Here is a 22221-nt window from a genome sequence, read left to right on the forward strand (position 1 = left end):
AGTTAAAAGGAGAATAAAGAGTGAAAACCAAGCCATCTGGATTCTACGACATTGGGCCCAGTGCTCACCTTCTTTAGGCCTCATTTATTTATAAGTAATTTAGACTTTCAAGGTCCTTTTATGTTATTAAAATTATCTGAATACTTACTTATAAACTACCACCAGCTTCAAAATCGAACCTTTCCAACTCTTTAATTGTCAATGAGGTTAAGGAAGGAGGTATTTTAGGTGACAGGACAGAAATAGAACCATTAATAAGGAGAGTATCATCACTCATTGAGTGAAATGCATGGAAAATGATATGCAGTTCAGTGCCCTTCACTAATTCTTATGTACAAGACATGATTAATATTTTAAAAACATTCTAGTCTCCATTTCTGCCATTATTAAGGTAACTAACTTGTAATTACTCTACACATGCGTCCCTAATAGGTTATGAGGTGGCCTTCTAGTTTTAGTTAAGGGCTCTGGAGGCAATTGAAACCGCCTGGCTTCGAATGCAGTCCTGTTCCCTGCTGGGTGGCCATGAGGAAATTAATCTATTACATGTATACATTTTCAAATGGAAAGAATCCAGTTCCCACACCACAGAGCGGCTGTGTGGACGGATAATCCATGAAAGCCTAGTGCAGTGCATGTAGTAAATTTCAACAACTATTAGCCTAAAAGTTAAAAACTTTTCCAAGGGACTAATGGACATCCTATTAAAACTGTTGTCAATTACATTTTAAGGGATCTCCTTTTAAAGCAAAAAGTCATTTCTGTTAAGTTTTCACAAGTTTAGATTTTGATGCATCGGATTTCAGTGAAGCATGACAATGAACAGTCTGTTCTATTTACTTAGTTGCATGTTAATCATATCACTTGTGAGGTGGTTTTGATTTTTATAAGACCCTAAATTGTTAAGTAAACGGATCAGGGGCCGCCCAGCAGCACTGCTTTTTCTGTGGTCTTTGCCGGCTTCGAGACACGCGTGCGTCAGTTTATGGTTGGAGGTGTTAAGACACACAGTTTTCCATCTGAGAGAAAAATAAAGGCTTCCTGCACTTGGAAGCAGCACACAGTGGGTTCTGAACCTGGGACACCAGCGCCCATTACGTAACTCCACAGCGGCGGGGCTTCTTGGCAGTTTTCCCAGCCCCTTCGCGGGGCGGGGACAAGGTTACGACGAACGCGGTCGTCTCGGCCTCTACGAGTTTGCGTGTGGCTGTTAGAGACGTTTATATTTGAATTTCCCTGAACCGCCGGGTGTGGGCGGCAGCGCGGACCCGCCCCGGAAACCTCTAGGCTCCTTCCCGCCTTCCGCCGGCCCGGCCCCTCCAGGGGTCCCCGTGGGGTGGTGGAAAGGCCCGGCCGGCGCTGGGCCCAGGGCTGCAGCGCGAGCAGTCCCCGACGCCCCTCCCTGCTGCCCTCTGTCCTTCCCCTGCCACGCCCAGCCGGGCGCGCTGAGCCGACGGTTGCCGGAGGGCTTGAGTTTGAATTTACAGGCCCGGCCCCCGAGCTGCCGGCTCCCCATTGGCCGGCGACGGTCACGTGGAGTCGCCGGCGCGCGCCGGCCATGTTGGGGAGCGCGGCACAGCGATCCGCGCCACCTCCGCCTCCCGCGGCTCGCCGCCAGCCCGCCCCTCCGCCCCCCTCCCCCCGCCCGCGGCTCCGCGCCGCCTGAGAGGAAACAAAGTGCTGCGGGCGGGAGACTCGGCGGTGGTGGCGGCGCGCGGACTCTGCTCGGCCCTCCTGGCCACCTTCGCCCCGTATTTCCCGAGCGTGTGTATGCGTGCGTGAGTGTGTGCATGCTTTCTTACAAAGGGCGATTTACGATTGATTCGTAGTCCGCCCCCTTGGCCCTTTGTGCTGTAACCCCTCTCCCGCCACCCCAGGTGCTTCGTCCTTCCTCCCCACGCCGGCCTCTCCGCGAGCGCGGGTCGCCGGTTCGTGCCTTCCGTCCAGCTTCGCCCCCTGCCACCCCTTCCGCGGCCTCCGCGCTCCGCTTTCCCCGCCGCTCGCCCCTCCGCTCGCCATGGCGACCTCGACCCCCGTGCCGCCGCGGACGGGCAGCCGCGCCGGCGGCCCTGCCACGCCGCTAAGCCCCACGCGGCTGTCGCGGCTGCAGGAGAAGGAAGAGCTGCGCGAGCTCAACGACCGGCTGGCCGTCTACATTGACAAGGTGCGCAGCCTGGAGACGGAGAACAGCGCGCTGCAGCTGCAGGTGACGGAGCGTGAGGAGGTGCGCGGCCGCGAGCTCACCGGCCTCAAGGCGCTCTACGAGACCGAGCTGGCCGACGCGCGACGCGCGCTCGACGACACGGCCCGGGAGCGCGCCAAGCTACAGATCGAGCTGGGCAAGTTCAAGGCCGAGCACGACCAACTGCTGCTCAAGTGAGTGCTCGCCTGGCCGCCGTGGTAGCTCACATGAGGAGCGAGAGGCGCAGCTCTCGAGGGTGGACGAGTGCCAGGGTGCCCACGCCTTTCGGGAGAGGCAGGGTCTTCGTCTCCGAGAAGGAGAAGATTCTAGTGTTTTTCAGCGGGGGCCTTGAGTTATAGCGATGGTGGGACCGAGATGTACATTTCCCAATCCCGGATACCCAGTAGGACCCGGCGAAGTGCGCGCTTGGGGCCGCCAAGGAGGAGCGCCTAGCTCTGGGCCTCGGACCCCAGGATCCAGAAGGCTTTTCCGCGCGGAGGCCAGGCGGGCGCCAGGTGCGGGGAGGTGGCGTCTGGGCGCGCGCTCGAATGCGCGCCCCGGTTTCCGGCCAGGCCGGAGACAAAGCGTCTGGTGGGTTTGCGGTGCAGGAATGGCCGGCCGGGGAGGACGGGTTGCCCGCCTCGAGAATGAATGAGCTCTGCGCGGGCGGAGAGAGGAAGGGGAGGGACCTGCCTCCGGCGTCCCGGTCTCCCGGGGGTGGGTCCCGCTTTGGCGCGCTCAGTCTTCGCCCTGTGACATCTTGCGATCATTCTGCGCCTGCTTTGGGCGAGGAGGGAGGGGCGGAGTCTGAACTGAGCGCCACTACCGGCACAGGGCACGATGGGTTTTCAAGCTCTTTAGCTTTCTGTGGAGGAAGATGTTCTTTAGGCCGAGATAGGCGCGGGCCCTTGGGTGCTTCTATGCACCGGCCTCCGCAAGCTGGGTTTTTGGGTGTCCTGGCCACCGTTCTCCAATCGGCAGACCACCACCCCCCTGGCAGCTGTCCCGTTCCCTAGCTTTTGCACCCCCAAGATATAGTGAGTTCGGTTTTTTGGAGAGACCGTGCTCAGTCCTCACATCTGTCATTGTGCTGACAGGCCAGGGCAGGTGAAAGGGTGTTGTGGAGAGTTGTGACAAGGGAGACCCACGTAAGGGGGTCTGAATAACTTGCAAGCCTTTGCTGATCCTACCTTGCTACCTTTCTGTTGAGCAAAATGGCATGATTGTCATCAGTAGGCTGCTAGTGTTGATGTCATGATTTAGAAATATGCTAAATTTGCCTCTAGAATTCATGGTCTTAACCCCCCATTGCCAGCTGAAATTTCTGGAGATAATCTGATTCAGATTTTGACTCTTTGTTACCCTGGATGTCTTTTTGTTTATACCTATGTTAAATGTCCCAATCTCTGTGATTTTGTATAAATGAATCTCTACTTGCCCTTCTTGTTAAATACTTGAAAACCAGTTCATAAAGAACGTGTGTACTTAGTAAAAATAAAATAGTGTAGATTAGCTTGTAGTGAAAAACGGTAAGCCTGCTGCCTCTTTCTAGGAAGCAATCACATTTAGCCCTTTTTGTTTTTATTTGAGTATTTAGTTCTGTAGAACAAAAATAATAATAAACGTATATTTCTCTTTCCTGGATTTACCAACTTCTGGAGTCACCTTTTGAAATGGATCACTTCATTCCCTCCTGTCTGCATCTTCCTCCACATTCTTTGTTACTGAATTTCTTCAAATCTTAGGTGCTATTGCTTATGTGATTCGCCATTATCATGTGTACCACTAAGAAGAAAGAAACTGCTGGGCCAACTATGTAGGATCCATCCTGTTGGACCCATTCTGCTTTCAGAGATGTTAAAGTGTGACACATACTAAATAATCTGTTATGTGCTAGTCAATATTCTAGTTGGAGGATATAGAGATTTGAAAAGATAAGTTACTGTCCTTATGTTGCTAAGTGCAGTGGGCGAGATGCCCAGCAAGCAAATAAATATTATATTTTATCAAATCTGAAGCATTTTGATGCTGATGCTATTATAATCTTTCCAGAAGATGTCCACTGAAGGTTTTTGACCCAGTAACAAGACTGCCACCTGGCTGGTTGTAGTTGTAAAATGCTCTGTATGAATTGTAAAATGCATACTAGTTTAAGCAGGATTAAAAAATGAAGAATATGTGTTCTAGAATCAGTGAAATCTTTGTATATGATTATAAAATAAAGCAGAGTGAAGGGATAGTGTGTTTAAGGAAGACCTGTCTGAGGGCTTGACAATTAAAAACAATTTTCTTTAAGATGACAGGTTGTGTGTTGGGATTATATATATTTTTTAATCAATTTCTTTTGTCAGGATTAGATGTATTTTCTTTTCTAATATGCTGTCAGTTCCTCAAAACGTGCCACATTTTACTGTTATATTTCAACTTTGACTTTCTTGCACAATTTTATCCCTAAATAATCTTTCATTTTTCTTGATTAAAGAAAAATTTGCCGTCCGCATATATTCAACCTTTTTGAAGATATCTAATCGTATCTGTTACATGAATCTCCTTTCTTCTCTGAAGCTCTCTGCGTTTAAGACATGCTGTGCAGCTGACATTCTAGGAATTTACCCAATTTAGATCTAGTTTCCTCCTGGATCACAAATTTTCCTTTCCTTGGTTTCTTTCCTCATTTTGTTGAAGAACATCCTTAAGAAACTTACTCAGAAAAGATGGCAGGCAGTAAACTTTCCAAGTCTTGTGTGTCTGAAAATAACTTTGATTTTTTGTCTGATGCTTGATCGATAGTTGGGCTAGGTATAGAATGCTTGTTCACAATTTTTCCTCAGAACTTGGAAACTATCTTGCCATGTTATCTTCGAGCCCTCAGAAGATTAGGCTAATGTCTACCTCATGCCAGTCACAGTTATTTTCTGTTGGTAATTACTTTGTTTTTCCTTTTTGGAAGCTTTGAAATTTTCTTTTCTGGGATTTGGAATTTGGTTTTCTGGGATTTCATGGTGATAGGTCTAGGTATGGGTATTCTGTTATGCATCATAGTTCTTGTAAGTGGGTCCTTTCCATTTAAAGTCTTGATATTTAGTTAGCTCTTGGAAACTTACTTTGTTCCCTGACTTTTCTGTGCTCCATTTTCTTTGTTCACTCTTGTTGGAATGTTGAACCCTTAGGTCTCTTGTTTTCTCATAATTTTTTTTCATTCTGGGAAATTTGACTATTCTCCAGCTCAATAGTGACATTTTAAGGGCAGAAATTATACTTTTAATTCCAATAAATCTTTTTGTACAGATATTTCTTTCATTCAGCTTATGTCTATTTTAAGGATGCATTATTTTCTTTAACCTGTCTGAGGGTAATATTTAGGGTTTTCTTTTTAAAATTCTCTTCTGTTAATTGGGTTATCTTTTTCCTCCCTGGTCACTTGTTCTTTTCATTTGGCTTAGTTTTTTTTCTTCCTGCTGATTTTTGTCACTTTCCTTGGTTGCCTACATTTTCAAGTGAAGGGCTAGATCATGCTAGAATGTTACTGCTCCTGTTGTTTAGGTGGCTCCTCCCCCCTTTTCTGAATGGAAGAACAAGTTAGAGCCTCTTTATATATGAATAGGTGTACTCTTGGCCAGCTTTTGGGAAGGCCTGCAGTTCCATTAAAGGGTGCTCAGGAGGGCAGGGTGTAAAACTGTCTCATGAGTTAGTCCCCCATTTTAAGTTGGTCTCACTTTCTCCTGTAGCCCCCATGTGCATGTTTGTTATAGGTACTTCTATCTACATTTCATTCATTTGCAATTTGTTGGAATGTCTGCTAATGATCCCTTTTCTGTTCCTTTGGGTACTGTGGGTTTATTCTATGTTGTCTACTTTACTGCCTTTTTATTGGGGTCTAGTGGGGAGGTCATTGCCTGTGCATAGTAAATCTTGAAAATCTTGGAAGTTATTTAATTTTGAGCAATAATTGAAGTATAATTTTTAAGATAAAAAGAAGTGTTTTATTGTCTGGGTCTATTGAGTTCTTTTGTTTAAGAATAATTTTCTCTATTTAACTTTTTATTTGGAGTCAGTCTTTGTAATTAATCTATCATTTAGGTGGACTTAGATTAAGAATGCAGTCTTGAGAGAATTTATAGATTCCAAAATTACTTAGTCCCTTTTTGGTTCTTCAGCATGCAACATACCTCAAAGACAAGAATTTGTAGATACCTGCCCTGCTAGGAAGAATTTGACAGCAGCTTCTGTGCAGGTGGTCTCTCACAGGGAAACTGATCTCAGATCTAAGATTTAGCTACTCCCATTCAGTCCAAGCCTAATTATATTTCGTTGGAAGCTTCTTGGGGGAACACTTTCCCAGAATGATGATGAATGCCATCAGTCAACAAAAAGGTAAAGTTCTTATTTTAGAATTTCATTATTAACTAATGATGCAGGAAAACTAAATATAAGAGAAAATTAAGTATGTTGATCAATTGTTCAGCAAGTAATTTTGTGGATACATGCCTTTTTTTTTTTTCCCTTCAGTGGTACTGGTCCACAATCTTTTATGTAAAACCCTTATGGCCACATATGTTTGGAAGTAAAAGCAGTTCCAACTTTAAGAAGGTGTTATGATGTGTATGCTGTATATAACACCCCTAGTGGGGTCTGGGGTCATACTGTATGTGAAACAGATATGTCTGCAGGGAAAGATATTAATAGTCACTGTAAGTTGAGAAAGATAGCTAAAAATAGCCTCACATCCATTCCGGTCAGGTTTATCACCAAATGGATTAATGAAAATTTAGGTTTTAGAGCACTGGAATTACATATAATGATTTATGTTTTTAATTGACTGCTTTTTAGTAAGTTCACTTGACTCATCAGGTTCTAGAAGTTGTGCTTTATTTCTCAAACACAAACTTTATTGGTTGATTGATTCATGGTAGATATTCAAGCTTGAAAGTCTGCAAAATTAACTCAAGTGATTTTCTCTTTTGAGAATTAGAAAAGTGGAGATGGGGGCTCACTGGTATATAACTGATACAGTGGCTGCTGTAGGATTGTTTAAGATGTTGAGCAAGTCAATCTATTGTCCATTCATTTAAAAAAATTTTTTTTAATTTAAAAAGGATGTCCCAAGAAATATAGTTTAGGGTCTTATGGGTATTAGGCCTCACAGCCAGTGTTTTCAAATTAATCTTTGAGATCCTGGACAAAATTGTTGTTATTTAAAGTGGAATTTCATATCTTTTCAAAACTTGGTGCTTCTTTTTAAATATAATTTTATGAAAATAACAGATTTTTTTTTCTCTAAACAGAATGAGGTATAATGTTGATTGTATTTTTTCCATGGTATATATGTACCTGAATATTGTAGGCTTCCTGCCCCCGTCCCCAGGCATTGTAGCTGTTAATAGGATGGGATTGAGGTTGAGGGGCTCAAGCCTACATAGTATGTTCCTTTGGGAAAGGGGCGTTCCTCTGATTTTGCTTTGTTAGTACATTAGGAAGGAAACATCTATTGGGAAATTTGAATTTGTATGTTTTCATTAAAAATGTGTACAGATACTGATGTGCCAAGTATGTTTGGGACGTTTGTCAGTCACAGTAGCCTGAGATAGGGTAGTATTAAGCAAGAGCACTATGTGAGGTTGCAACTTCCTACTTTTTGTGACTTGGGATGGGTACTTGAATTCTTTGAGCCTTCGCTTCCTCATCTGTACAAATTGGGATAAAGTGTCCCTAGTAGTTTTCTGAACCTCAGGAAGAATTAAGAAATCTGTACCTTTTTCTAGCCTAGCAAATGGGTGAATTTTTATCAGGATTGGCAATTTGAAGAAATTAAGAAGCATACTGAAATGAAATGTAAATAAAATAAACTATTTCTCTTTCTTAGGGGAGAAGAGGGTGGTGGATATTTACTGCCTGTTTGAACTTACTATAAATATTTACTCTGTGACTTTCTACATATTTTGGTCACAATAAAATTTTGGTGCAAGACTAAGCAACATCTGCAGGGTTTTTTAATTAATTACTTTCTTTAATGGAGGTGCTGGGGATTAAACCTAGGGCCTCATGCGTGCTAAGCATTCACTCTACCACTGAGCTATAAACCCTTTCCCCTTGCAGGGTTGTTTTAACTTGTATTTTTCAGTTTTCAAACCTAAAATAATAAATGCTAATCTGCTTTAAGGCCTTTTCTTTGTATGTAAAATATTAATTAAAAAACAAAAACCTTGATCCCATGTATTACTTGGTCTTTTGTTTATGTTCTGATTTTGCCCTGGTAGAATAAAGTTGCCAGTAACACCCTGGCCTTAACATGAGAGCTGTAAAACTTCATGGTAAATATTACTTTAATTTTTAAGGGAAGAACGGGAAGGATGAGACTCCTAGAATTGGTGTTATAGTCTGGGAGGCAGGTCCTAAGTAATTAAACAGTCTTGGCACTTCCTTCCCATGCTTTCAAAGGATGTTTGGTAGAGCAAGATAATCTTTTTGGAGTTGTTCATTTAAATAGGAGATTAGACTAGGTAATCTTTTGGTGTACCCAGATTCAAGGAAGTAAATACACAGAATGAATAAAGTACTATAAAAATATGTCTCTGAATCTCTTTTTTTCCTTCTCATATTATTATGCTTGTTCTTTTCATTTGTCCAGGTGACTTCACCACAGGTATTTCTGGGTTAGGGATCTTTAGACTTGTATATCATCACTGTCGGTCTAGTTCATGCACTGCGAGAATGAATGTTAAATGTCAGTTGGGTGATGGGACCCTAACTGAAATTCCCAATCATTCTGGGATCCAAGGAAGTTTCCTAATCGGAGTTTTTAACTTCTTCCCCCGCTTCCCCCCACCCCCCGCCCCGAGTGTATCTCCCTGATAAAGGGGATTGTGTTTTGGCTGTTACATTTGGAGAATTTTAAAAAACTTTTTTGGTGTTACTCAAAAAATTGTATGTTCATTATGGAAAATTAGAAAATACAGATAAACACCAAGAAGAAAATAAAAGTCACCCTTAGTTCCATGAATTAGAGCTCTGAAGTTTTTCTGTGCATATCCGTATTACTAACAAAAATGCGTTCATGATAAATACTGATATGTAACTTTTCATGCTACATTACTTTGTGAACTTCTTTACATGTCAGTAAATGTGCTGTATCATCATTTTGAAGATATGTCAACAACCTTTATGGGCCACTTAGTTTGCTGTGACCAAAGATGTTGGCTTTGCAGTGACTGTATATACCTAATTTCCTAAAGGCCATAGAGGGTCACGATTATCCTTTTTTCTTGCTGACAGTATCAGATTTTTCCTCCTGGTTAACTTAATGGTTAAATATTAATTAACTTACTGGTAAAATGTTGACCATTGCTTAGATAATTACAACTTTGCCAATTTTTGATGCTGCTAACAGCAGATGAGTGTCCATTTCCTGTTTGGGAGAGTTTTTTATTTTTAATTTCTGGAGGTTCTTTCTAGTTCTTGATCGTTTTTATTGTTATGCTTATGTTGCTAGCATAAAGGAGTAAAAAGATCCACATTTGGGTCATAATCTTAGGTTTCTGCTGATGTCTTTTTTTTTTTGGTCTATTTTTTTGAGGGAGTAATTAGGTTTATTCGTTTATTTATTAACGGAGGTACTAGGGATTGAACCCAGGACCTTGCACGTGCTAAGCATGCACTCTACCACTGAGCTGTACCCTCCCCCACTGCTGATATCTTTGCTGTAGTCCTAGATGATAACACTTTCCCTAGCTAATATGGTTACTTGGTCCTTTTTAAATCTAATTTTTTTGTCTTTATTTCATTTGCATTTATTGATCATAGATAGAATTATAGCAGTTTTACTGCTAGGAGGGGTTTTGGATCATCTGATCTAACCAGCTTGTTTTGTAGATTCAGACACTGAAACCTAGAGAGATGAGAATACTTGTGCAAGATGCAGGACAAAAAGAGCTAACATTTCTTTCATGCTTATTGTGTTCGCCAGGTACTCTACTAGATGCTTTACAGACACTCTTAAGTCTTATGATAATCCTGTTTGTTGAGAGAAGAAACTGAGGCTCAGAGAGGTTAAGTATTTTGCTGGGACAAATTAGCATATAAATGGCAGAGCTAAAACAGATCTCAGCTCCATCTTCTAGCCTTGTTATAGGATTTTTGTATGGATCCCATCATTTAATACTGACCTGAAGCAGGCTCATGGAGTACCGTCATCTATTCTTGGAGTTGAAGTCTTAACATAAGACAGTTGACTTTCATCAAGTTCCTTTGGGTGCTACTTTTGGAAATGGTACTAGATGTAAGATTTTCACAGTGATAGTTGAGATAGCTTTTATTTTGTCAGGAGGGTGCAGTAACTGAGGCAACTGTTTGAAATACTGAGGGCTTTATTTGCTAATAAGGAAAGGGTGAAAATGAATTACTGAAAGAGACTTCTTTTGTTTTTTCTTCCTTATTGAAAAGCTACTTTCCTACTTGACCCTGTGCCTTAATAATAACTTTAAAAGAAAATAAAATCTCTAAATAAGTCTTTAATACTCATGACAGAAATATTCGTTTTTTTTATTCAGCACACATTTGTGGAACACGTACTGAGTCCAGACTCATACTACTCATCACACAACAGGTCATTAAATCGAGAGGAGTTGTTGGGGCCGGAAATAGTGACTATTTGGAAAGCCAGCAAGCCAAGAAGATGGTGGATTAGTGTCCCAAAGAAACATCTTGCTGGAGTTTTGATGCTAGTTTCTTTAATAGAACAGAGTGGAAGGTGAGGAGGTAGAGTAAAAAAGGCAAGAAATTGTTGCAAATATTTCCTGGTTCCGAACTGACTCTGGATGGGATGTATTAATTTCTTTCCTGTAGCCATTCACAGGTGGGCCTGGTCAGGATGTTTCCTGTGACTTAAACAAAGGTATTTTAGCTTAACACTTAGGTATGGGAGGCAGAGTTCCTGCCTGGAGATGGGCCCTTATGTAAATAGGCAACATTCCTTTAGTGATTAACTTATAGCAAAAACAGTAGAATACAAAGGTTAAAGTAAAAGAAACAAATCCAATATGGGGTCAGATGTGTTCTCTGTTACAGTACTATAATGGCAGGCCTTGACTCAGATGCTGGTAATAGGGAGATGGGACGCTTTGTCTCTGTTACCAGGTTGCTTACAGTCTAGTGAGGAAGACAGAAACAGTACAGTATTGTGATCCTGTAACTGCTGTACACTGATACAGTGTAATACGTATTGTGATAGCAGTATCCACTGGTGCTGTGGAGGAAGGGGCTACCTACCACCCAAGGCAGAGTAAGAGTCTTACAAAGTTTTGAGAGACATCCCAGGGAAACTGGGGAGGCAATGAAATCTGAGTTGAGTGTTGGGAGGTAAGTAGGAGTTGGCTTCTAAATGCAAAACATTAAGAGAGGTGTTGTCCCAAAGGACAAATAGTTTATCTGACCAGAGCCATATGTATGTATGTTAATATGTGGTGGGGGAGGGTTGGATTTTTAAGTAATGAGGAACCTCAAGAATTTCAGACAGAAGAGTGACAGATCAGTCTGGCTTTTGTGTGGAAGAAAAAGAGTAGAGGTAACACTAGTAAGAACACTTAGGGAATAATGAGATACCCCTTGAATTGAGATAGGCAATAGGAAAGGGCAGAAGGTGGAATTAAGAGTGTGGGAGATCAAGGAGAATGGAATCTGGGGTGACTGCTTTCATGCATGGGTACCTAGGGACATAGTGTTACTCTTAACAGAGATTAGTAGGGAAGGAACAGATTTGGAGGCCCCTACTCAGAGTTAGTGGTGAATTAGTGGCATTAGTGAGTTAGTGGTGTTTTTTGGACTTCTAGGTGGAGATGTCAGCTGGCAATTTGGAGTGTTTCTCTGGAGCTCTGAAGAGAGGCTTGATTAGAAGTAGAGTTTTTGGAGCATGGATGATATTTGGGGGTAGAGAGAAAAGAGAAGAGGGGCAAAGTCAGAGACATGGAAAACATCTACATGTGAGGACTAAGTAGAGGGTGGAAAACCCACAATGAAGGTGGTAAGGAATAGCCAGAGCGGTAGGACAAGAATTGAGTCATGGATGGAGGAGATTTACGAAGGAATGCTAGTACTCACTTGGTTTGATAAGGCCAAAAAAGTATCCATTGACTGGTTTCTGGGAGCTTATTGTTGACTGTGAGGTGCGTCTAATGCTGGTAAAGGGCAGTGGGGTCAAAGCCACTGACCATAATTAAGGAAGGAGTGGGAATGAAGATCATGAGTTTAGGTCACAAAGAATGTTTGATGTGAAAGGAACAAGACATTCTTAAAGGTCAATTTAAAGTAGATTCTTACTCGATGTCTATGTAACAAAACATTAGATAGGGTATGGAAACATCCCTCTAAGATTCTGCACTAATAAAAGGTGGTCGCTTCACTGCCTTTGCATAAAACACTTTAAGTAGTTTCTAAGGTAGTTGCATCTAGGTACAAGGAATAAAATCCTTGGTATTGCCTAATAGTAGGGTGACCATGCAATTCAGCATCCAAAGAGTGATACTTCTATGTGTGAAAGAAAGAGCTATTAATATTTATGCTGGGACAGCTGACATAAATGGAAATTGCCCTGGACAAACTTGGACGTAATGGTCATCTTTCCTAAGAGTTAGTTCTTCATTGTGTGAGCCGGTTGCTGTCTGATTCTCCAGCTTCAACTCACACTGTCCTTGGTCTTGCTCTCTCTTACCCAACTGCAAAATGTTTTATTTAGTCCTGTTTACCATGCTCCCTCTTAATAGGGCCCTTACATGTGTGGTTTCCTTTATCTGGATTTCACTCATCATTGGGTTGACTCCTCCTAATCCCTCAGATGTCCACTCTATTCATTTCTTAGGGAAATCTTTGGTATCAGGTTTTTCTAATATGAGCCTTGGGGGAAAAAAACCTGTGATTGTCCAGCAACTTGTATATGTGTACCTATTTTAAGGACTCAGAGATTTCTAAGTCTTTTCATAAAAAAATTACCTTCAACTGTTTTCACTGCTTCTTTGGTATTTATCTTGATGTATTGTTGACTTTGTGCTATGGGAGATGAGGAATTGAGTTTTTTGTTTTGTTCTCCATAACACAATGTATTTTTCATCATATCCTCCTGTTACATTTTGGTTGAGGTTAGTTTGGACCAGTTTTGGTATATAAAGTATTAATTCAGGGTACTCGACTGCAGATACTTCTGTACACCAATTTGCTTATGTGTGACTGGTAAGTAGAGAAATTGTATCATTGCACTCTGAGGTTGTCCTAGTAAAGGGAAGCCAGAATATCGAGAGTAGAGTTCAGAGGGAAAGAAAGCCCTCAGCTCCTATTCAGCTCTATTTTAAGAAAATTATAGGAGTGTCTGCACCCTGGGTCCCTCCCCTAGAGAGGTGCACCCTTTGCTGGTACTGTGTTCAGAGTCCGCTTCTATCTCTATTGTCTCAGCTCCTGCAAGCCAGCATGGCTGCCTAATGTGCATCTCCGAGCATCTCCTGAGGCAGCTCTTGCCACACTAAGCTGACTACCTGCATTGTCCAAGTCATCTCCTGGGGTACTAATTATAGTTATGTTACTGCTGATTCTCTGGTTACAAGGCTGCATTGAGTTGTTTGTTCCAACCTTATTTTTCCCATTCTTTTTTATTTTTAATGTGTACAGATTGTAAGAGTTTTCAGGAACACTTGTATTGTGTTATAAGAGAAATGCATATACTCTTAAGAACATAATCCCCAGCAGAACTCCGTAGTATACTATAGTTTGTTTTTCTTCCCTTTTGATTATTTGTGAAAGTAGTGTTTTCCAACTTACTTAGTTTTGTCTAATTATAAAGAAAGTAGATACCAGTTGTTAAAACACCAAGTCATTCTGAATCAGGAGGCTTTCTGTTAGTTTTATCTTATTAAAGGAATATCATTTGGAGTCTGCTCTTTTCTAGTCTAGTTGCATTGCATAAGCATTGATAGTTTGGGCATAGAGTTGTAAGTTTTGAAGACCATTTCATCAGGAGTTTGAAGGCATGCTCTACAGTTTTCTAGCTTTTGTTGTTGCTAATAAGTACTAATTGTGAAAAGTTAAAAACTTGTAGGATCTTTGTGGCTTAGTTCTTAAATTTCACAAGGATGTTCCTTGGTGTGAATCTCTTTTTTCATCCATTGTGCTAGACATTTGGTGGGAATTTTCCAGTCTGGAAATTCATGTCCTTCAGTTCTTGGAGACTTTTCTTACATTGTTTTATTGATGATTTCCTCCTTTTATTACTTTCTAAGACTCCTGTTATTCAAATGTTGGACCTCTTAAATTGATGTTTAGTTTTCTTATCTTTAATTTTTTTTCTCTGTTAAATGTTCTCAATTTTATTTTCCAGTTTTTGCTACCATATTTTAAATTTCCGATAGCTTCTTTTTATTCTCTTGATGTTTCCTTATAGCATCCTGATCTTGTTCAGTTTCACTGATGCAGTGGTTTCTTTTATCTTTTCAGAAGCCTCAGTTTTTCTTCATAGTTCCTATTTGTTCCAAGTTAATTTCATTTTCTGATTGTTTAGTTCTTTGTATCTGTCAGTGCAGGGAATGGAAACCAATAGATATTTTAAGCAGAAAGGAAAACAATATGGAATGTAGGTGCTTATAAAAAGTTATCAGAAGGGCCAGAGAAGCAGGAACAATACCTAGACCACTGTAGAACTGACCTTCTTTGGGAACTTTTACGTCTGAGGCCACCACTGGAACCACTGAATTTAAAAAAAAACAGTGAATAGTTTTAATTCAGGACCAGGAAGCTGCCACTTCTATTATTGTAAGAACAACTGCCTCATGACACCCAAAAACTGGAGAATGGACTTGGAACATTGTTTCAGAAAAACTTTACAGACCAATATCCTTTATGAATATAGGTGTAAAAATGCTGGCAAGCCAAACCTACCAACATGTAAAAGGATTTTACACCATCACCAAGTGAGATTTATCCTGGCAATGCAAGGCTTATTCAGTCTACAAAAGTCAACAGTGTAATATACCATATTAATAGGTTGAGGGACAAATACCATTTGAGCATACCAATAGAGGAAGAAAAAGCATTTGACAAAACATACCACCCTTTCATGATAAAAATATTTAAATGAGGGATAAAAAGGAACTTTTTGACTTAGTAAAAGGTATCTGTGAAAAACCTATAGCTAACATCATTCTTAATGGTAAAGATTGGCTACTTTCTCCCTTAAATCAGAAATAAGACAGGATTGCCCACTCTTTACCACTTAAATACAACATTGTACTGGAGGTACTGGCTAGGGCAATTAGGCAAGAAAAATAAAAGGCATTCAGATCAGAAAAGAAGTAGTAAAACACCTACGCAGATCCTTGAACAATGTGGAACTTGGGGGCACCGACCCTCTGCACAGTTAAAAATCCATATATGAATTGCAGTCAGCCCTCTATGCAAATAACGCAGATCATGTAGCACTGTAGTGTTTACTATAGGAAAAAAATCTGCATTTAAGTGGACCCTTGTAGGTAAAACTCAGTATGTTCAAGGATCACATGTATCTCTGTTTGCAAGTGAAATGATTTCTTAGAAAATCTGTAAAAAAAAAAAAACCAAAAACTAAAACAAAATCTAAATACCGTTGAAAGCTAATAAACAAGTTCAGCAAGTTTTCAGGATATGAGAGCAATATACAGAACTTGATTGTATTTCTCTAAACAAACACTGCACACTTTTTCATTTTCAGTAGCATCAAAGACAGTGAAATACTTATGAAGTACAAGATTTGTGCACAGAGAACCACAAAACATTGTTGAAAGAAATTAAAGGAGACTTAAATAAGTGGAAAGATACCCCATATTCATGGATTAGAAGACCTAATATTGTTAAGATGCCAATTCTCCCCAAATTGACCCATAGATTCATTGTAATCTCTATAAGAACCACAGCTGCCTCTTTTGCAGAAGTTGACAAGCTGTGACTAAAATTTATATGGAAGTGCATGATATCCAGAATAGCCAAAACAGTCTTGAAGAAGAACAAAATTGGAGGACTCAGTTCGTGATGCCAAAATTTACTATAGTAATTAATGTGTGTGATATTGACAGGAGGACAAAAAAACTTCAGGTTTTAATGACTCTGCTTGTCAGCAGAAAAATTACCACAAAAACCAGGAAGGTGGCCCCATGATACTTCCTTTTTTCATATTGCTTATAAATGTATTAGTTACATTACCTAATTTGCATCCAGAATCCTAGCTGCAAGAGATTCTGGCAAATGTAGTTTTAAGCTTTTCAGATTAAGAAAGCACAACTAGAAGGGTGGAATGGACGTTGGGTAAGTCAATTTACAATGAGAGTTTTTCTCAGAGGTCTATTGACTGTTGTGTGTCCTCTGTATTCGGAAGTAGGGCTCTAAAAATCTGGCGGGAACTCTATTCATGAGTGGGGCTTCTTTACTAAGCTTCATTGTAGTGTAACGGTGGAATCATTTCATTAAGAGCATCCAGTATCAATGTCTTCAAGTCTTCTCAGTTCTATTACTGGATAAAATCTGGGTTTGAAGGTGATTTTCTGACTTGAAAAATGGCTGTTGGCATAAAATCAGTCTCTTTTTGACCACATGATATAAAATGATCATCCTCCCCTTCCTTCTCTAACTCTTTATAATGATTTATTTTCCTTCAACGTACTAATTACTCCTGCCGTATATGTATTTGTTTATTGTGTGCCTCCCCCCACTAGAATGTCCCTTAAGATCAGGGGCTTGGTATATTTTGTTCATTGCTGATTTCCTCACACCCAAATCAGTGAACTGACATATGTAACAAAGTTGTGATTCTTGGTGGTTCTTTTCCCTAGTAAGTCATTTTTTTGTTAGGATGTAAACTGTATGTGTCCTCTCCCCACTCCTGTGTCTGTTTGTGTGAATGGATCTCTTGTTCAAATAAATGGTTCTGTGATCCAGTGTCAGTTTTAATTTAGTATTTTTCCTAATTTTAATCCGATTGCAATTAGGGTTTGCCTGATTTTGGTTGGGTTGTTACTAATTTGTTGACTGCTCAGTTTATTGAATGCGTAGCAGAATTTAATTACCACCAGAAATTACCCATTGAAGCTTTTGAGGTTGTGCAAAAGCATTTTAGTCTTTTTGCTTGTGCCAGAGGAGACCCTTGTTGTTGGAAATAGTGATCACATGACTTTCTGGAGATTTTTGTGTATTAAATTATGTTTATTTTAATTGCAGAGAGGTTCATTCATTTTCCTCGGTAGAAATATTGTGGATCACATCTCTTCTCCCTTTGGAAGGGGAGATGCTTTGAGGACAGTATTGAAGATGATGAATGAATGTTGGGGCAAACACATTTAATATGCAGTTTGAGTCTGTTACTATTAGATAGATTACTTAGTTTCAGGAGAGAAAGTTTTTGTTTGGGCATATTAATAACCTGTACATTAAATTCAAAATAAAGTTTCTTTTTCCTCAAAAGTCTGGACGGTGGCTAGATAATAAAAGGCATGTTGATTCTGAACTCAGGGTATGAAGAAAAGCCTCAGATGCTGGATTATTTGATAGTCACTTGAATAACTACACTAGTGTTGAGTGGTGTTCAGCTGCTATGAGACAGCTGTTCAGAAGAACCTTACCATACATTAACGCAGAGCTCCAACAGCTGGGCCTGATTGGCCTGGTCTCCATGTAGGGTGGGTCTATTTTGGGGGATTTAAAAATCTTTGTTTTGTGGGTATGATAAGAAATAATTTTATAAAGAATGTTTTCTGTTGTGTTTTCTGATTGCAGGTGAAAAATGAAATGGCTTTTCCCTTTCATCCCCTGTAATTTATTTGTTTTTTTAAATAAGAATGATCCTGAAGTGAAATGTTGGTGATGAATGCTGAGTTAAGAAAGGTAGCTGGACACAGGCAGAGAAAGGGTGTCATTGGCATGGAGTTCTTTTTGTTGGTCTTTCATGTTCCTTGGTAGTTTCATTTCCACCTAGGAGATTATAAATAAGGGAAAATTCTCACTCTTGTTTGTTGAGTATCTACTCTTGTGTAAGATAAACCTGACAATGAATAATAGCTTCTCAGAATTGCTAAGAAGTGATCTAAACATCCAGTGAGTTGCCTAGTATTTTGCTGTAAAATGAGTGAAATTTAAAACTTACTTGAGAGTAATCCCTTTTTGGTTTCTGTAAGCTGTTTTGTCTGATATGTGAAGGCAATAATTTAAAAAATCCAGGTACTTACATTTCTAATTTTTATCTTTAGAAACATGAACGTTTGTTTGTTTTTTCATATATATAGCTTTTAAAAGTCTATATTCTTAAATCTATCAATATTATACCTTGGATGAATTTTTCCCTAAGAATACACATCTCCAACAGACTTTACTTATTTAGCAAGCATTTAGTGAACACAAATTCTTGCTCTAGTCTATTGTATACATGCAGTATAATAATCTTTGGTAAATTTCATGGAAATGCCATTTAATATCCAGAAATGAATTTTGTATACCTCTTCCTGGATATGTGATTATTCCATCCTTTAAGAGACCATCTTATAATTTAGGTCTCTTATTTTGAATTGCTTAATGTGACGCTTTGTATTTATATTTCTGTATATGAGAATCAAATAACAGGGACAGAAGTACTTGAGAAAATAGTGAAAATTAATGGCACTTGTAGAAAAAGGAAACCAAATTCAAGCATGTATATGGATCCTGCCCTGAAAATGAACATGGATTCTTTGTTCATGGGTACATACTGGGTGATTTAGAGAAGGTGCATTCAGGGACTTTTGTGGTTATGTTGTTAGTCAGACTAGACAATTCATTCAGCTGAGCATCTGTGATATAAACTGACCTGTATGGCATAAACTGAGCAGTGAAATGTTAACAGCAGGGCAATAATTTGCCAATACCTGACTAATTAAAACTGTTCTGTAATGAGTTTCAGATTATGTTCTAAGTATGTATTTGTCCCTCTAGTTTTGCTTCTTAATTTCTGTTTCACACTAATTCTTTGTTCCCTGTTTAAGTGGTCAATCTGATTTTTCAAGTGTTATAATTACAATATGATTACTAATTCATTTTCAGGTAGTTATTATATACTTATGTAAGGTCTTAGGTGATTTTCTGTGTGTTACATGTATGTGGTATGACTTTATCTAAAGTGTGCACTACGGTTACTACCTAGTAATGATGCATTTCCCCTAGGAGCTCTGTTGAGCATTCATTTTCCAGTGGTCCTGTAATTGGTTGCATTTTCTAATCTCTATTTCCTTATTGGTGGGACTTGTCTGGCGTGGGGACTAGTCTGGAGTAGGGTACTTAGAAAAATGAAGGATACCAAGGAAGGAGATTTGAGTCACCCCTTGGTAGTGCAGAGACCTAAGCAAGCAGACACTGAATTCCAGAGCCAAGTAGTTCAGTGCAGAAGCCATGGTTGAAATGATCCTAAAACAAGTCAAGTTCAGAGAGTTGTAGGTTGAAAAAGCACGGTGATTGAAGCAGTGAAGTACAGTGGTATTGCTGGTCAGAGGTGGTCAGGACTGATTCAGGAAGGGCCAAGTAACGAATTGCATTTAGTTTAGTCCTACAGGTCTCAGGAGATTATAGGGACAGGTCCCAGATTGTTAATGGTACTAGGTTCTGTTGGGGAAGTACATCGACTCTTTATCACTGAAGCTGTGTCTGTTACTCTTAAGTGACTGCTATAGAAAGTTAACAGAAATGTAAATATATCCATTCCAGCTGATTTTTTTTTAATGGTCAGATATTTAATTACACTTGGTTGCTTGCTATGTCTGAAATTCAAGGTTACTTGAAATGAAAACTAATTTTATTAAAGGAGGAAATTCTTGATTATTAGAATAGAGTGTCGACTACATTTTGTAAAATCTTCTTCCTGGCTGCAGTTAAAAGTTTTGGTTCTTATGTAAACATCTACATTAAATGAGTGTGTTTCCTGACTTACATTCAGCAGTGTGCAAATTTGTAGCGTTAGATACACATACTGAGTTTAAATGAAAACATGGGAAGGTCTCCTTACGTGGAGGTAGGAGTAGGCAGGTCAGTTACCGAACAAGTTCCAGATAGGAAATGCAGGCAAAGAAAAATGCCCGTCAGCCCCTTAAGTGACAGCTTAAGTGACAGTGGTAACTTTGGATTCCTGTCTAAATTGCTCTTTGTTCTGGAGCCTTGTCAGATGTCACCCTGTGCTTCGGTGATGGCTACAGCTAGTTCATGCGTGTATGCTTTACAATATCAATTTTGCAGGATTCTACACTTTGACCATGTGTTGATAATTGGCCCAAGTCTTCCTGTATTATTTTTAATGAATGAAAAATAATAATACAATTAGAAAACTGTGACAACAGTTCTGTTCAAGTTGTTATCTTGTTACCTGGCCCCAGTGTGTCCCTGTTACTGTGTTCATATGACATATAAAACTCATTGATTTGTGGCTTCTTATCAGATGGAGACTTGAGTGTAAGCTTAAGAATTTTTTCCATGATCCATCTAGCCTTGGGAATTGGCAGGGTGATAGGGATGACCCCTAAGAACATGAATTTTATAGATTATAGAAGTGTCAGCTTTTTTTTTCTTTTAGGAAAAGACATATTTTTACATAGCATTAAAAAAGCCAAGTAGGTTTTTTGGCGTATGTATGGGGAAGTTTCTTTTAACAATTTCCAAAACACTCATTTGTCTACAAGTTGTCTATGTAGTAGATACAGGAATAAGTCATGGCCTTTGCCCTCCAAGAGTTCTCAGTCTCTTGAGGTAGCAAAGTACATCCACAAATAGGATCGGTATGGTAAGTGCATTATAAGTACGTGCAGGGTGCCAGAGGTAGTATTCAACTGTCTTCCCTCCACCAAGGGCATATAAGGGGTTAGTTTTCATTTGTAATTTTAAGCGCATTTCCAACTTCTGATTTATATCTCCCTAATTTGTTCAGTAATATTAAAGTTACAGATTGAAGAAAAAATTTATAATGGAACAATTTATATTTTTACAGAGTAACAGCAGTATAAGTGACTAAGTACTTGACATCAACTTTCAGCTGGTACCATTGGATGGCTCGGTACCTACTACAGGATAATAGCATGTCCTACTCATTCCTGCTAGCCCTTGTCTTACCTGGTCTTGATTTTTGTTGAAGAGATCACCATATTCTAGTCACTTAGGTGCACTCTCCTAATTTTTGGCTTCTCATATTTCCTGTACTTCATAAGACATTGTACAGTATCTTACACTTGTGCTATAGTGTTCTGACTTTGGAATCATGACATGTGTTATTGTCCATTAAGTCAGTGAAATTAAACACACTATACATGCAGTGGCGTGTAAAATTGTTTTTTTTTTTTTTAATTCAGTATCCTTCTTGATGGGTTATTTGCAGTTTCACTCTCCTGCCTTGAGGTACCACATTGAGAACCACATTATGATCTGAGACTTAAATATTAGACAGACATGCAGTAGAATTTTTGTAACTTAAAGTAATTTTGAGTCAGTAGCTTTTATAAATAGTGTAATACTCTATAAAATAAGATCTTGTTTTAAATATAAAATAAGATCTTGTTTTAAAACCGTATGTATTACGATGCCTATCTCTGCCAGCCAGCTCTGGTAATTTATATAGTGGGATAAAGTAATAGCTCCTGCGTGAACATTGATTCCCTTCTATGGAGATTCCAGCTTTTGGACCCAGCACTTGTATGAACTAGACATTTTTATTTTAAGTTAATGACTCTATGGGATTTTTTTTTGAATGGTTGATTTTATTTTCCCTTCCTAAGCAAGTCTTCGGTGAAAGGCTGCCATCTTGTGGTTTTTAAAAATACAGGACTAAAGAAAAAACTTATGATATGACTGCTGGGATTTTGTGTGTGTGTATGGTTGTTTTATAGTACCAAAATGAGTAAGAACTGAGTACTACTAAAATTTAAATGATATATGCTTATCCTTCTCTTTAAATCATACGTGCTTATCCTTTGGATAGTTTTTTCTTCATTTTATTATAATATTACAATATTTTAAATTTCTATTAAGTAACGATT

At 39.6% G+C, this 22221-nt stretch overlaps 1 protein-coding gene across 1 annotated transcript in view; it reads left to right on the forward strand.

Annotated features, from left to right (window-relative positions):
* Positions 1 to 1642: 1642 nt before the first annotated feature.
* Positions 1643 to 22221, forward strand: part of LMNB1 (lamin B1) — a 45009-nt gene continuing 24430 nt past the window's right edge. Inside the window, exon 1 of the mRNA XM_010980936.3 lies at positions 1643 to 2376. Coding sequence (XP_010979238.3) covers positions 2018 to 2376 — 359 coding nt within the window. The 5' untranslated portion in view covers positions 1643 to 2017. The remainder of the gene's footprint in view (positions 2377 to 22221) is intronic.

The sequence above is a fragment of the Camelus dromedarius genome, chromosome 3 (genome assembly GCF_036321535.1).
Source record: "Camelus dromedarius isolate mCamDro1 chromosome 3, mCamDro1.pat, whole genome shotgun sequence".
NCBI lineage: Eukaryota > Metazoa > Chordata > Mammalia > Artiodactyla > Camelidae > Camelus > Camelus dromedarius.